The sequence below is a fragment of the Hyaena hyaena genome, unplaced genomic scaffold (assembly GCF_003009895.1).
Source record: "Hyaena hyaena isolate Hyena2069 unplaced genomic scaffold, ASM300989v1 scaffold_745, whole genome shotgun sequence".
Classification (NCBI taxonomy): Eukaryota; Metazoa; Chordata; class Mammalia; order Carnivora; family Hyaenidae; genus Hyaena; species Hyaena hyaena.
This window is the reverse complement of record NW_024081376.1, coordinates 436,148-451,014: the sequence shown is the minus strand read 5'-3', so window position 1 is coordinate 451,014 and position 14,867 is coordinate 436,148. Positions and strand designations below refer to the sequence as shown.

Genomic DNA, 14,867 nt, shown 5'->3' with positions numbered 1-14,867 from the left:
CCAGATCAACATAACAAATTATTTATATATGCCAGTAATAATGTAAAAATATATTCAGGATCTTAGAACCATCAAAACAAAATTTATAGTCTTTAAACTTTACCAGCAGAGGAGAATTATATTAAAAATATATGGGAAGAATGGAAAAGAGTTGGTTCTTTTGGGGGAAATTCCCCCCTAACCTAGCAATATAGTTAAACCCTTTGATAACCTTCTCATTAAAAAAAGGAGGGCACATATCATTGCTCCTCATTGTGTGTTTTTGTATCCAATAGAGATTTGTCCACACAGACCTATTTGTTAGATTCCCCAAAAGCTTCTACAGCCACTGAAAGGTCAAAATGGCAAGGTTGTCATAAACTAGCATGCACACTAGGGCCACAATACATTAGGATAAAAAAACCCAAAAAACAAAAAACAACGATTTACCCTAATTTGGAATGAAGAAGTACATGGTAGTATGGTAGGGTTCTGTGCAAAGGATGGGTTTTTAGAAAAAAGTGCTGAAGTACTCCCAAAACTAGGGAGAATGGAGCTACTCAGGGGCAAACTTTATAGACAAAACAACCTACGCAGCATTTCAGATGTCTGAAAGTACATCTGTACTTAAAACAGCATTTCTTTGCTTTGGTGACTTCCAGATGTTTTGGTCCACCATTGGTCCAAAATTTTGCATGCAGCTTGCATCAAAAGAACCTCTGTCCATTATTCGTGCTTGGTGATTCTTGCAGGTTGCGCAGTGTACACACAGTCGCTCTTAAAAGACTCTCTTAAGGTCTTTACTAGATGGCTAGAGACTGTGGGAACAGCTCATTCCTGGAACAGGCGTCTTCGGGCCTTGCGAGAAGGACCTGGAGGGCGCTGGGGTCGCACGTGGGGACCTGGACTCGGAGAGGGAGGTAGAGGTTGAAGTGGCGAGCTGGGGAAGGGCTCCAGAAGGTGGACGTCCAGGTCGAAGTAGCGGAAAGAAGAGCGTCTCTCTGGGCTGGGGGTGGGCACCCAGGACCGGGGCTCTGGTACCGGGCCCAGCAGGTAGGGGCTGGCCATGCCTCCCGCGCAGGGGCGGAGCCCGGCGACCGAGCGCGCCGCAGGGTCCGTGCCAGGCGGCGGGAACTCGGGGTCCGCGTCTTCCTCGTGGGCCTCTTCTCGGGGCGCCATCTGTGGCACCGGTGCGCGGAAGAATCCTTGCTCGACGGCGACGTGGTGCCCAGGCCCGTGCAGGCAAGCGCGGGGCTCCAGGCCGGCGGGCGAGCGGCCCTGCCCTCCTGAGCGCACCAGGGCCTCGGGGACCAGCAGGAGGGTGAACTCTCCGACGGACACTTGCAGGACCGACGTCGGCTCGGGCTCCAGCACCAGGTCGACGTCGTCCAGGGGCACCTGCAGGGCACAGCCGTCGGCCAGAACCACCACGGAGGTGAGGGCGCCGGCGGCCGGGGGCCCCTCCAGGCCTTCCAGGTCCGCGGGCTCCTCGGTTCGGCGGCGCTTGGCAGGGCCGGGTTCTCCGCACGACGGCCCCGGGCAGGGCGCAGGGTGGGCGCTGGGGCTGCGGGGCCGGGTGCCCATCACCTGGACTGCGCTGCGGGTGGCGCTCCCGGGGTCTAGCGGAGGCCGTGAGGGGCCGGGGGCTGCACGCAGTGACAGGTCTCGACGACACGTGAGGCGGCGGGGTGCGGCGGGGCGTGGTGCGACGCGACTCCGAGAGGGTGCCAGGAGTTCTGGGGGCGCGTCCCGGGAGGCCCGCGGTCCAGGTTCTGGTGGTCCAGGTTCTGGTGGTGCAGCACGCGGCGCAGGGCTTGGCCTCAGGCGGTGGAATCCCAGGCTCCTCACACGGACGGATTTGCGCCAAGATACTCCAAGTGACGCCAGCGGAACCGAAGTCGCAAAATGTCACGCTAAGCTCCGCCCCCACCGAGGCTCCGCCCCTAGAATTCGCGGTATCTGTGCATCCCAGTAGCCGAAGCTGTGAGTAAAGAAATACTTTATAGGTCACTAGGAGTCAGAACAATGATGTCACTCTAGGAGTTGGCTTCCAGTGTTAAGATCTTGACCTTTCTTAAGTTGATCTTAAATGAGGGCGACCTTAATTGGGAAACTGATTAAGTTTCAAGTCCAACCACTGTGACGCAGCACCAGGGCAAGATGTAAGGCCCGCCTCCTCCGAAGCCCCGCCCCGGAAGTGAACAGCGCTTTTCTTTGGATTGAATAGTGGGAAATATTTGAACTATATCCTTACGCCTTTGCGGAAGTTGCAAACAACTGTTGGAGCCTTTCAGCGGTGTTGAAAGAGGAAATGAGATTAGAATTGAGTGTTTGGTAGCTGCTCCCGCATAATCAATTTATTACCGTACTATATACATAGCCATTTCATAGTATAGTAATTATTACACTACTGTCGTCAGACGTAAGAGTTTATCTAGTTTGACCTAATATACAACCACAAAATATACGTTGTTAGCCCAATTTACAATGATGAAAATGTGTAGAATTGTAGTCAGTTTGCTCAGAAGCCCAGAACTAGCAGAACAGGGTCTGGCGTGTCAAGGCCTACTTAAGGTGAGGCAGCATCAGCGCCTTTGATCTGAGTGTCAGGTTAAAAGTGTATTTGCTTGGTGTATCATGGGTACAAAAAGGAAGGTGTGGCTTGACTCATTATCTAGTGTTAATAGGAAGAAACACCAAACGCTGATTTGGGAATAAGTGACTCTCCTAATGGGGTAATAGAAGACAACAAAGCATTTTCTTCCACCCCTGTTCCTTAACCACGCGATTGCTCATCTTATTCCTTTTTACAAAATAGCATATTTAGATTTCCATTTTTAAGGTTGCATAGCATTCCTTTGGAATTACATTTAAGTCAGACCTCAATTAATGGACATTTAAGCTGGTGGTCTGCGACTTGGAGGCCTTGCCATTCCCTGGCAAATTTATGGAAAACACAGATGCTTTCCTCCATCCCAGAATCACTTAATCCGAATTCCTGGGGCATGAGGCCTAGGAATTCTCTGTAGGTACCTCCCCCAAATTTTCTGTTTTACACTAAAGTTTGTGTGTGTGTGTGTGTGTGTGTGTGTGTATCTTGCAGAGAAAGAGAGAGAGGGAGCGGCGTCGAGAGAAGAGAGGGGGACAGAGAATCCGAAGCGGGCTCTGCACTGACAGCAGTAAGCCCAATGTGTGGCTGGAACCCACCAACCGAGAGATCATGAGCTGAGCTGAAGTCCCACGCTCAACCGACTGAGCCACCCCAGAGCCCCTGTTTTCCAGTGCTTAAGATCACTGAGCTTGTTTTCATTTAGCGGTTGAGAGTTCAGGTACCAGGGTAGTTATGCTTTCCATCAGGACTCAGACTTCCTGGACTACGTCAGGGTTTTTCCTTGCTCAGAGGGCTGGTACCAGCTCTTATGGCTGTGTTTCCGGTGTTTCTGGCATTGCGGCTGGAAATTCCCGTGAGTACGTGCGACCTGGGGCGGGGCACTGTTTGCGTGAACTCATGAACTTGCAAAGGCTCTGTGGGCAGTGCAGGTAAGGGGAGTGGGGAGAGGAGGGTGCCGGCTGCCGGGGAGCTGCAGTCTCCGTGGGGGTTATTGTGGATGCCGCTGGAACCTATGCCCAGGGTCCCAGGTAATGGGAAGCAACCGCTGTGCTACTGGTGTCCAGGCAGAAGGTGGTGGTGGTGGTGGTGAGGGGGTCAGGGGTGGGGGACGAGGGAAGGAACTTTCAGGAACAACTGCTTTGGCCCTTGACATTTCCACGCTCAGGGAATAATGGGCGTTCCACTCAGGAGAGTGAAAGTGGACGTTCCCTGGTGTAAGTGACAGAGAGATAAGTGTAAAGCTGGCCAGGACACAGGTGAGGGGCAGGGTAGGGCTTGGGGCTCTTGGTCTGCCCAGTAGTGAGGGCTCTGAGCAAGGTGGAATCAGGCCTTGACTGGTACCACCTGGTGTCTGCTGCTCACCTGACCTCAGCAATTCCACTTTGGAGCTCAACATTGTCCTTAGTCCTGTGAATCCTCACTGCGAGCTCCCCTTCCAAGGGAATGTGGACCTGCCCTGAGACAGAAGCAGTTAGCAGGGTTTCTGGAGTAGATGTGCCCTATTTCCTCTTCTGGTTTTCCACTTTCTAATTGGGTGATGATGGGCAAGTCATTTCCCCTTCTCTAAACCTCAGTTTCCTTACATGTAAAATGGGAGAATGCCATTCACTGTGCATGGCGGTTGTGAGGTAGTGTAAGTAAAATGTTGTTGGAACATCGTGAGTGCTTAGTAGGTAGCAGCTGTTTACTGTTTATTATGTTTAGAATCTGTCTCTCCCACTTTACACTGTCAGCGCCGTTCCCGTTTTGAAAAGGGCTTGGCACGTAGCAGGTGTTGAACGAATGGTAAAAAAAAATACTATCATCTTTATATAATCATGATCATCATCTTAAAGGGGGGTCTGATCTGTTAGAAAGTACTTTTTCAGTTATTTTTATGGCATAATATCTATCAGGTTGAGGAATGGCTCGCTAGGCCCCAGATCAGATATCTTATCCCGCCAGACTTTCCTGCAAGAGGCCAAGGACTGTCAGGGCCATTCATTGGGTTTCCTTGATGTCAATCAATACTGCCTAACCAATCAGCATGAAGTACTTGATCCCTTGGCGGAATTAGCAACTACAGTCTCAGGTTCTGCGCTGGAAACGAGGTGGCCACAGACGGTTCCATTGGAAGAAGAAAGTATAGGTAACTTGGGTACTGGAAGTTAGGCGCAATGAGGTGGGACTCAAAAGAATTTCCTCGGCTTTAGGCCTCAGAGCACTGTGACTCCTTCATTGCTTCACTCGAGATTCTGAGGCCCAGGTCCTGCGCTCCGTGAATTGACAATGCTCTTGGAGTTTGCTGTTCTGTTATCTCCTAAAATGCATAACTGGCCTTAAGAAAATTATATTTATATAAGTAGTAATACCTGAATACATAAAAAATATATAAACAGTGTAACTCTCCCGTCAACTCTCCACCAACCCCCGATTCAGGATTGATGTGGTAAGATCCTTTTCTTTGTACTTACAAACAACATAAGGGATTTGTTTTTTCCTGGAATGGTCAAGTATTGTGGGTATTTTTCTGTAGTTTGTTAGGGCTTACTGCTATTTTGTATTGTTATCTTCAAAGTACATGATCTCTTCTGTCTTTTATGAAGAGATCTTTTCAATGTGCAATACTGGTGTTTGTATCTTGTTTGAAAATTTTGTGTAAGTACAAGAAAAGGCGACTTCAAATATCTCTTGTACAGCCGACTCCTTAGTCTTTGCCTCAAGAAGAATGATTATAGTGGCCCATTCACTTTATGCTTTTCTCCCAGTAATTCTGGGAATTCCAGTATGTTATGCTGTGCTATATGTCCTGAACACGTTTCTGAGGGGTGAATGGCATTATACAACTATAATGCTATTACAGTGATTATCTGTGATCATGATCTATGTGATCGTAAAATTATTAGTAGCTTACTATTTTAAAAATGCCTAAATTGACAGTAAAGTTGTTATTTGGGTTTTTGGCTTTTTAAAGGCTGAGGCTGAAGCTGAAGCTAAATTACTTTCTTTAAACAAATACTTAGGTTTCTCTGTTATAAGTGAAAGCCAGTGATTTCTCTCTGTGTGTGTATAATTTTAAATTTTACTTTATATTTTTACATTTTATGGTACAGATGGCCTTTATTATTAACAATGGGAAGTGGAAGAGGAGGGGGCACGACAGTTCAGGGACAGCTCCAGAAATGACTCCATTGCCATCCTCCCAATGATTTCTATATATTAATTTTATATTCATATTTCTTATGAAATTGTCTTATTTTTTTCAGTTCTAGGTTTACAATCATATGGTCCGCAAATGGTCTTGTTTTCTTTTCTTTTGAAGTTTTGTATATTTGATTTCTTTCTCTTTTCTAATTTTGTTGGCTAGTACCTTCAGTACAATGTTAAGTATTGGTGAGTGGCATCTTTTTCTTGTTCTAGACTTTGGTGGGAATGCTGCTGGTGTTTGCACCTTAAGCATGACACTAGCTGTTGCTCAGAAATAAATGTCATGTCAAAGAAGTATTAGTCTCTTTATGTTTTGTTAAATTTTTAATGCTTTATTTTTAAATATTTCCAAATTTCTAGAAGCATTGCAAAAATAATACAAAAAACTACCATTTATCCTTCATCAACTTTTTACAGTTTATCCCATTTGCTCTATATTCTGTCTCCCAGAAAGACCACAGGTGATATGTACATATATATTAATATGTGTATATCCCTTAAATCGCTTGAGAGTAACTTGTATATATTGAGCCTCTTTACTCCGTAATATTTCAGTGTATATTTTCTTAATTTTTTTCATATTTATTCATATTAGAGAGAGAGAGAGGGCATGAAAGCATGTGCATGAGTGGGGGAGGGGCAGAGAGAGAGAGGGAGACAACAGAATCTGAAGCAGGCTCTAGGCTCTGAGCTGTCAGCACAGAGCCCAATGAGGGGCTTGAATCTACATCTCTGAGATTGTGACCTGAGCTGAAGTCAGACACTTAACTGCTGAGCCACCCAGGAGCCCCTCCTTTTTAAAAAAAATTATTTATTTTTATTTTTAAATTTACATCCAAGTTAGTTACCATATAGTAGAATAATGATTTCAGGAGCAGAATCCAGTGATTCATCCCCTTTGTATAACACCCAATGCTCATCCCAACAAATGTCTTCCTCAGTGCTCCTTGCCCATTTAGCCATCTCCTCACTCACAACCACTCTAGCTAACCCTCAGTTTCTTCTGTATATTTAAGAGTCTCTTATGTTTTGTCCCTCACCCTGTTTTTATATTATTTTTGTTTCCCTTTTCTTATATTCATCTGTTTTGTATCTTAAATTCCACATATGAGTGAAGTCATGATATTTGTCTTCCTCTGACTAATTTCGCTTAGCATAATACCCTCTAGTTCCATCCATGTTGTTGCAAATGACAAGAATTTATTCTTTTTGATTGCTGACTAATACTCCATTGTATATATATATACCACATCTTTATCCATTCATTTGTCGATGGACACTTGGGCTCTTTCCATACTTGTGCTATTGTCAATAGCACTGCTATAAACACTGGGGTGTATGTGTCCCTTCAAAAAAGCACACCTATCCTTTAGATAAATGCCCAGTAGTGCAATTGCTGGGCCATAGGGTATTTCTATTATTAATTTTTTGAGGAACCTCCTCCATACTGTTCTCCTGAATGGATGCCCCAGTTTGTATTCCCGATAGCAGTACAAAAGAGATCCCCTTTCTCCACATCCTCGCCAACATCTGTTGTTTTCTGAGTTGTTAGTTTTAGCCACTCTGACTGGTGTAAGGTGATAACTCGTTGTGGTTTTGATTTGTATTTCCCTGATGATGAGTGATGTTGAGCATCTTTTCATGTGTCTGTTAGCCATCTGGATTTCTGCTTTGGAGAAGTGTCTATTCATATCTTTTGCCCATTTCTTCACTGGATTATTTGCTTTTTGGGTGTTGAATTTGATAAGTTCTGTATAGATTTTGGATATTAACCCTTAATCTGATATGTCATTTGCAGATATCTTCTCTCCCATTATTTTGGTTGCCTTCTAGTTTTGTGGATTGTTTGCTTTGCATTGCAGGTTTTTATCTTGATGAAGTCCTAATAGTTCATTTTTGCTTTTGTTTCTCTTGCTTCCAGAGACTTGTCTAGTAAGAAGTAGCTCCTCAGTGTATATTTTCTAATAAGAATATTCTCGTACATATCTCTAGTACCATTATCAAATTAAGAAAAATTTAACATTAATGCCATACTTTAACAGTCCATTTTCCAATTTTGTCAATTGTTGCAATGATGTTTTTTATAATATATTTCTATATCTACTTTTTTTTTTTTTGCCTCCAAGATGCAGGTCAGGATCTATCTGGAACAGTTCCTTAGTCTTTCATTGTTTTTCAAGTCATTAATATTTTTTGAAAATTATGGGTAGTTATTCCATAGAGTGTTATTTAATTTGAGATTCTCTGATGTTTCCTCATAAGATAAAAGTTTCTCATTTTTGGCATGAATTCTAATAAGTGTTGTGTCTTTTTCTGAAGGTACATCGTATCTGTCTCTTAAAGGTGATGTTCATTTTAACTTTGTAAATTTAATGATTATTAGTTTATTAGTAAATTTATGGAGTTGGGCAGGCATTACCACAATATAGTTTTATTTTTTTAAGTTTATTTATTTTGAGAGAGAGTGAGAGTGAGAGAGAGAGGCAGAGACAGAGGGAGAGGGAGAATCACAAGCAGACTCTGTGCTGTCAGTGCAGAGCCTGACTCAGGGCTTGAATCCACAAACCATGAGATCATGACCTGAGCTGAAATCAAGAGTTGGATGCTTAAGTAACTGACTCACCCAAATGCCCCCACAAACTAGTTTTAGAACATTTTTATCACTTCAAAAAGTTCCTCATGCCTGTTTGCACTTAATCCCTGCTCAGACCCCCCAGACCAAGACAATTGCCAATTGCCTCTGTCTCTATAAATTTGCCTTTTTACTAGCTATTTCATATAAATGAGACATAGGATATGAGGTATTTTGTGACTGACTTTTCTTTTTCAGTTAATGTACTGTTTTTGCAATTTATTCCTGTTGTAGCAGTTGTTAACCATGTTGTATCTGTGGTGTAGCATGTTGTATCAGTATTTCATTCCTTTTCACTTGATGACGGGATATGTTGTATGGATATACCACATTTTGCTTATCCACTCACCAGTTGTTGGACATTTGGATTATTTCCAGTTTTGGGTTATTATAAGTAATGCTGCCATCTGTGAACATTCATGTACTGTCTTTGTGTGGACATATGTTTTCACATCTCTTGAATAGTTTTCAAGAGTAGAATTGCTAGGTCAAATGTCAAGTTTATGTTTCTTTCTTTTTTAAATAATTTACTTATTTTCGAAGGAGAGAGGGAGACAGAGCATGAAGGAGTGAAGGGCAGAGAGAGAGGGAAACACAGAATCTGAAGCAGGCTCAGGCTCTGAGCTGTGAGCACAGAGCCTGATGTGGGGCTTGAACTCAGGGACCAGGAGATCATGACCTGCCCAACTGGCTGGGCCACACAGGTGTCCTAAGTTTATGTTTCACTTCTAAAAATTTGCCAAATGGCTTTCCAAAGTGTCTGTACCATTTTGCATTCTCACCAGCAATGCATGAGGTTTCCGGTCTCTCCACATAGTCACCAACACTTGGTATTGTCTATCGTTTTTGATTATGGCCATTCTAGGGGGTGTGTTGTGCTATGTCATTATGGTTTTAGCTTGCATTTGTTGCTGAACATCTTCATTTTCTGATAAGCTTATTACCTAAGCATGTATCATCTGTGGTTCAATATCTATTCAAATCTTTTGTCCATTTAAAAATTTGCCTATTTGCCTTATTATTGAGTTGTAAGAGTTTGTTATATATTTTGGATAAAGTCTTTTATCAGATATATAATTAGCACATATTTTCTTCCAGTCTATGGATTTTTCCCTGTTCTTTTATTGGTATATTATATATATATAGTATTAGTTGTTTTAGGCCTTTCTTTCTTTTTTACTTTTTTTTTTTTAGAGAGAGACAGAGTGTGAGTAGGGGAGGGGCAGAGAGAGATGGAGACACAGAATCTAAAGCAGGCTCTAGACTCTGAGCTGTCACCACAGAGTACACTCCGGGGCTCAAACTCATGGACCAAAAGATCATGACCTGAGCTGAAGCTGGATGCTCAACCGACTAAGCCACCTAGACGCCCCTGTTGTAAGTATTTAAAAAAAAATTCTTGGGGCGCCTGGGTAGCTCAGTTGGTTAAATGTCCGACTTTGGCTCAGGTCATGATCTCAGGGTTCATGGGTTCGAGCCCCGCGTCGGGCTCTGTGCTGACAACTAGCTCAGAGCCTGGAGCCTTCTTCGGATTCTGTGTTTCCCTCTGTCTCTGACCCTTCCCTGCTCACACTGTCTCTATCTCTCTCTCAAAAATAAATTTAAAAAAATAAAGTAAAAAAATAAAATTTTGATGAAGTTCAAAATATCAATTATAAAATGAATTGTGCTTTTGGTGTTATATCTAAGAATTCTTTGTACAACGAAGGTCATAAAGATTTTTCTCCTATTTAGTTGTTTGAGAAATTAATAGTTTTAGCTTTTACTTCTGGATCTGTAATCTATTTTGAGTTAATTTTTGCCTAAGATGTGAAGTAATAGCTTATTTTTTAAATGTGTATACTCAAGTCTTAAAAGGACTATTTTTTAAATGTTTATTCATTTTTGAGAGAGAGGGAGGGAGAAAATAAGTGGAGGAGAGACAGAGAGAGAGAGGGAGACACAGGATCCTAAGCAGGCTCCAGGCTCTGACCTGTCAGCACAGAGCCCCATGCGGGGCTCTAACCCATGAACCCTGAGATCATGACTGGAGCCAAAGTTGGACACTTAATCGACTGAGCCACCCAGGTGCCCAAAAGGACTATTCTTTTTATATTCAGTTGTCTTGGTACTTTTGTCAAAAATATATTGACCATAAATATGAAGATTTGCTTTGGAATCATAATTCAGTTCCATGATCTGTGTATGATATTCTTTTTTTAAAAATGTTTTTAAATGTTTATTTTTGAGAGACAGAGCAGGAGTGAGGAAGGGGCAGAAAGTGAGGGAGAATCTGAACCAGGCTCCAGACTCTGGGCTGTCAGAGCCCAAGGCAGAGCACGAACCCACAAACAATGAAATCATGACATGAACCATGAGATCATGACCTGAGCCGAAGTCAAAGGCTTAGACAACTGAGCCATGCGGGCACCCATGTTGTATGATGTTGTTGTGCCAATACCACATTGATAACTGTATCTTTTGAATAAGATTTCAAATTGAGTAGTATTAAGTCCTTCAATTTTTTCTTTTCTCAACTTCGTTCTTTTTAAAATTTGTTATTGCGGGGGCTGTGTGGGTAGTTCAGTTGGTTAAACCTCTGACTCTTGATTTTGGCTCAGCTCAGAATCTCATGGTTCCTGAGTTCAAGCCCTGCGTGGGGCTCTGTGTTGGCAGTGCTGGCCGCGTTGGCAGTGCACAGCCTGCTTGGGTTTCTCTGTCTCCCTTTCTCTCTCTGCCCCTCCCCCTCTCACACTTTGTTTCAAAATAGATAAATAGAAAATGTTATTGCAGTTCTAGGTCCTTTGCATTTCCATATGAATTTTAGGCTCACTTGTTAATTTCTAATAAATACCTGCTGGGTTTTCATAGGGACTTTGCTGAATATATAGATAAATTTGAGAGGAATGCTCTCTTAACAATATTGAGTCTTTCAATCATGAATATGACTTTAAGGATCAATAATAAATATATCTCCATTTATTTAGAATTTCTTTATCTCATCAGTGTTTTGTTGTTGTCAGTGTATAAACCTTATACTTATTTTGTTAAATTTACTCCTAAATATTATATTCTTTTTCATGCTATTGTGAACAGATTTGCTTTCTTAATTTCACTTTCAGATTGTTTATTGCCAGTGCTTAAAAATACAGTTGATTTTCTATATTGATTATGTATCTTGCAACCCTGCAAAGGTTGTTATTAGTTTTGGAATTTTTTGGTGCATTCCTTGGGATTTTAAACATCATATACTACAATTTGAAGATAAAGACAGTTTTACTTATCACTTTTTTATCTGAAAGTCTTTTGTTTTTTTCCTATTGTACTGGTTAGAACTTGCAGTAAAATGTCCAAGAGAAGCAACAATGCAAAATTCTTGTCTTTTTTTTTTATTCCAAGTTTCAATAATTATGAGTAAAGCTGCTATAAACATCCATGTGCAGGTTTTTATACGGATATAAAGCTTACAACTCCTTTGGATAAATATCAAGGGGCACAATTGCTGGATCATATGGTAAGCATACGTTTAGTTTTTTTAAAAACTGCCAAACTTTTCTAGAGTAGCTGTAGCACATTGGATTCTCACCATTAGTGAATGAGTATTCCTGTTGCTCCACATCCTTGTCAGCGTTTGGTGCTGTTTCTTAGATTGTCACCGTTCTAATAGATACGTAGTAGAATCTCATTGTTGTTTTAATTTCTTTGATGTCATATGCTTATGCTTATTTTCCAATTTTATATTTTCTTTGATGAGGTGTCTCTTCAGCTATTTTGCCCATTCTTAAGTCAGGTTGTTCTTTATCTTATTGTTGAATTTTGTTTTTCTTTTCTTTTTTCTTTTTTTTTTTTTTACAAATAGTTTATTGTCAAGCTGGTTTCCATATAACACTCAGTGCTCATCCCCTCAAGTGCCCTCCTCCATGCCCATCTCCCTCCTCTCCCCCCCCACACCGATGAGTCCTCAGTTTGTTCTCAGCATTCAAGAGTCTCTCGTGGTTTGCCTCTCTCCCTTTCCCCCACCATTTCCCCCCTTCTTCTCCCCATGGTCCTCCATTAAGTTCCTCCTAATCCTCCTATACGTGCAAACATATGATATTTGTCCTTCTCTGCCTGACTTATTTCGCTAAGCATAACACCCTCAAGGTCCATCCATGTTGCTACACATGGCCAGATTTCATTGTTTCTCATTGCCATGTAGTATTCCATGGTATAGATAAACCACATCTTCTTAATCCATTCGTCCGTTGATGGACACTTAGGCTCTTTCCATGTTGTAGCTATTGTTGAGAGTGCTGCTATGAACATTGGGGTACATGTGCTCCTATGCCTCAGCGTTTCTGTATCCCTTGGGTAAATTCCTAGCAGTGCTATTGCTGAGTCATAGGGGAGTTCTATTGTTAGTTTCCTGAGGATCCTCCACACTGTTTTCCAGAGGGGTTGTACCAGTTTACATTCCCAACAACAGTGTAGGAGGGTGCCCGTTTCTCCACATCCTCGCCAGAATTTTAAGAGTAGTTCTTTGTATATTGTGGCTAACAGTTCTTTGTCATATGCTTTTTGCAAATATTTTCTCCATCTCTGTGATTTATTTTCTCATTATCTTCATAGTGTCTTTACAGAGCAGAAGTTTTTAATGTTTTTTTAAAATTTATTTATTTTGGGAGAGAGAGCATGAGTGGGCGAGGGATAGAGAGAGAGAGAAAGAGAGAATCTCAAGCAGGCTCTGTGCTGTCTGCATAGAGCCCTGTGTAGGGCTTGATATCATGAACCATGAGGTAATGACTTGAGCTGAAATCAAGAGTCAAATGCTTAACTGACTGCCACCAGGTTCCCCAGAAATTTTTAATGTCAATGAGGTCCAGTTTATCACTTTTTTTTTTTCATGGATTACACCTTTAGTGTAATCCAAAGTCATCTAGATTTTTCGTATGTCATCTTCTTAGGAGTTTTATAGGTTTTGAATTTTATGCTTAGGTCTATGTTTAGTAAGTTTTTGTGAAGTTCTGTCTCTAGATGCTGCTGCTTCTCCCCTTCTTCCTCTTTTCTCTTTTTCCTCCTCCTCCTCCCCCTCATTTTGTCTATATGTATGAAATAACTTGCTGGGGTCTTGACTGGGATTGTTTTGAATCTATAGATCAGATTGAGAAGAATTGAAATCTTGACAGTATTGAATATTCTTAGTTATGATCATAGAATACCTCTCCATTTATTTATTTATTTTTTTTTCAAATAGTTTATTGTCAAATTAGTTTCTACATAACACTCAGTGCTCATCCCCAAAGTGCCCTCCTCCATGCCCATCCCCCCCTCCCCCCCACATCCATCAGTCCTCAGTTTTTGTCAGCATTCAAGAGTCTCTCATGGTTTGCCTCTCTCCCTTTCCCCCACCATTTCCGCCCTTCTTCTCCCGCTTGTTCCTCCGTCAAGTTCCTCCTAATCCTCCTATACGTGCAAACATATGATATTTGTCCTTCTCTGCCTGACTTATTTCGCTCAGCATAACACCCTCAAGGTCCATCCATGTTGCTACACATGGCCAGATTTCATTGTTTCTCATTGCCATGTAGTATTCCATGGTATAGATAAACCACATCTTCTTGATCCATTCATCTGTTGATGGACACTTAGGCTCTTTCCATGTTTTAGCTATTGTGGAGAGTGCTGTTATGAACATTGGGGTACATGTGCTCCTATGCCTCAGCATTTCTGTATCCCTTGGGTAAATTCCTAGCAGTGCTATTGCTGGGTCATAAGGGAGTTCTATTGTTAGTTTCCTGAGGAACCTCCACACTGTTTTCCAGAGGGGCTGTACCAGTTTACATTCCCACCAACAGTGTAGGAGGGTGCCCGTTTCGCCACATCCTCGCCAGCATCTAGAGTTCTCTGATTTGCTCATTTTAGCCACTCTGACTGGCGTGAGGTGGTATCTCAGTGTGGTTTTGATTTGTATTTCCCTGATGAGGAGGGATGCTGAGCATCGTTTCATGTGTCTGTTGGCCATCTGGATGTCCTCTTTGGAGAAGTGTCTGTTCATGTCTTCTGCCCATTTCTTCACTGGGTTGTTTGTTTTTCGGGCGTGTAGTTTGGTGAGTTCCTTATAGATTCTGGATATTAACCCTTTGTCTGATATGTCATTTGCAACTATCTTTTCCCATTCCGTTGGTTGCCTATTAATTTTCTGGGTTGTTTCCTTGGCTGTGCAGAAGCTTTTAATCTTTATGAGGTCCCAACAGTTTATTTTTGCTCTTGATTCCCTTGCTACCTCTCCATTTATTTAGTTCTCATTTGGTTTCTTTCATCAGAGTTTTGTAGTTTTCCTCATATGGATCTTGTACATGTTTTATTAGATTTGTACCTATGCATTTCCTTTTGTTGGTAATGTAAGTGGTATTGTATTTTAAATGTAAAAATTTTAAATTTTGGATTCCAATAGATTCATTGCTGGCATATAGAGAAGTAGTTGACTTTTGTGTATTAATC

At 42.0% G+C, this 14,867-nt stretch overlaps 1 protein-coding gene across 1 annotated transcript; it reads right to left on the bottom strand.

Moving 5' to 3' along the window:
* Positions 1–810: 810 nt before the first annotated feature.
* Positions 811–1,563, bottom strand: LOC120220966 (proline-rich protein 23A-like). Its single transcript, XM_039218190.1, has one exon. The coding sequence runs from the start codon at positions 1,561–1,563 to the stop codon at positions 811–813; it is 753 nt and encodes a 250-aa protein (XP_039074121.1).
* Between the last annotated feature and the right edge of the window lie 13,304 nt (positions 1,564–14,867).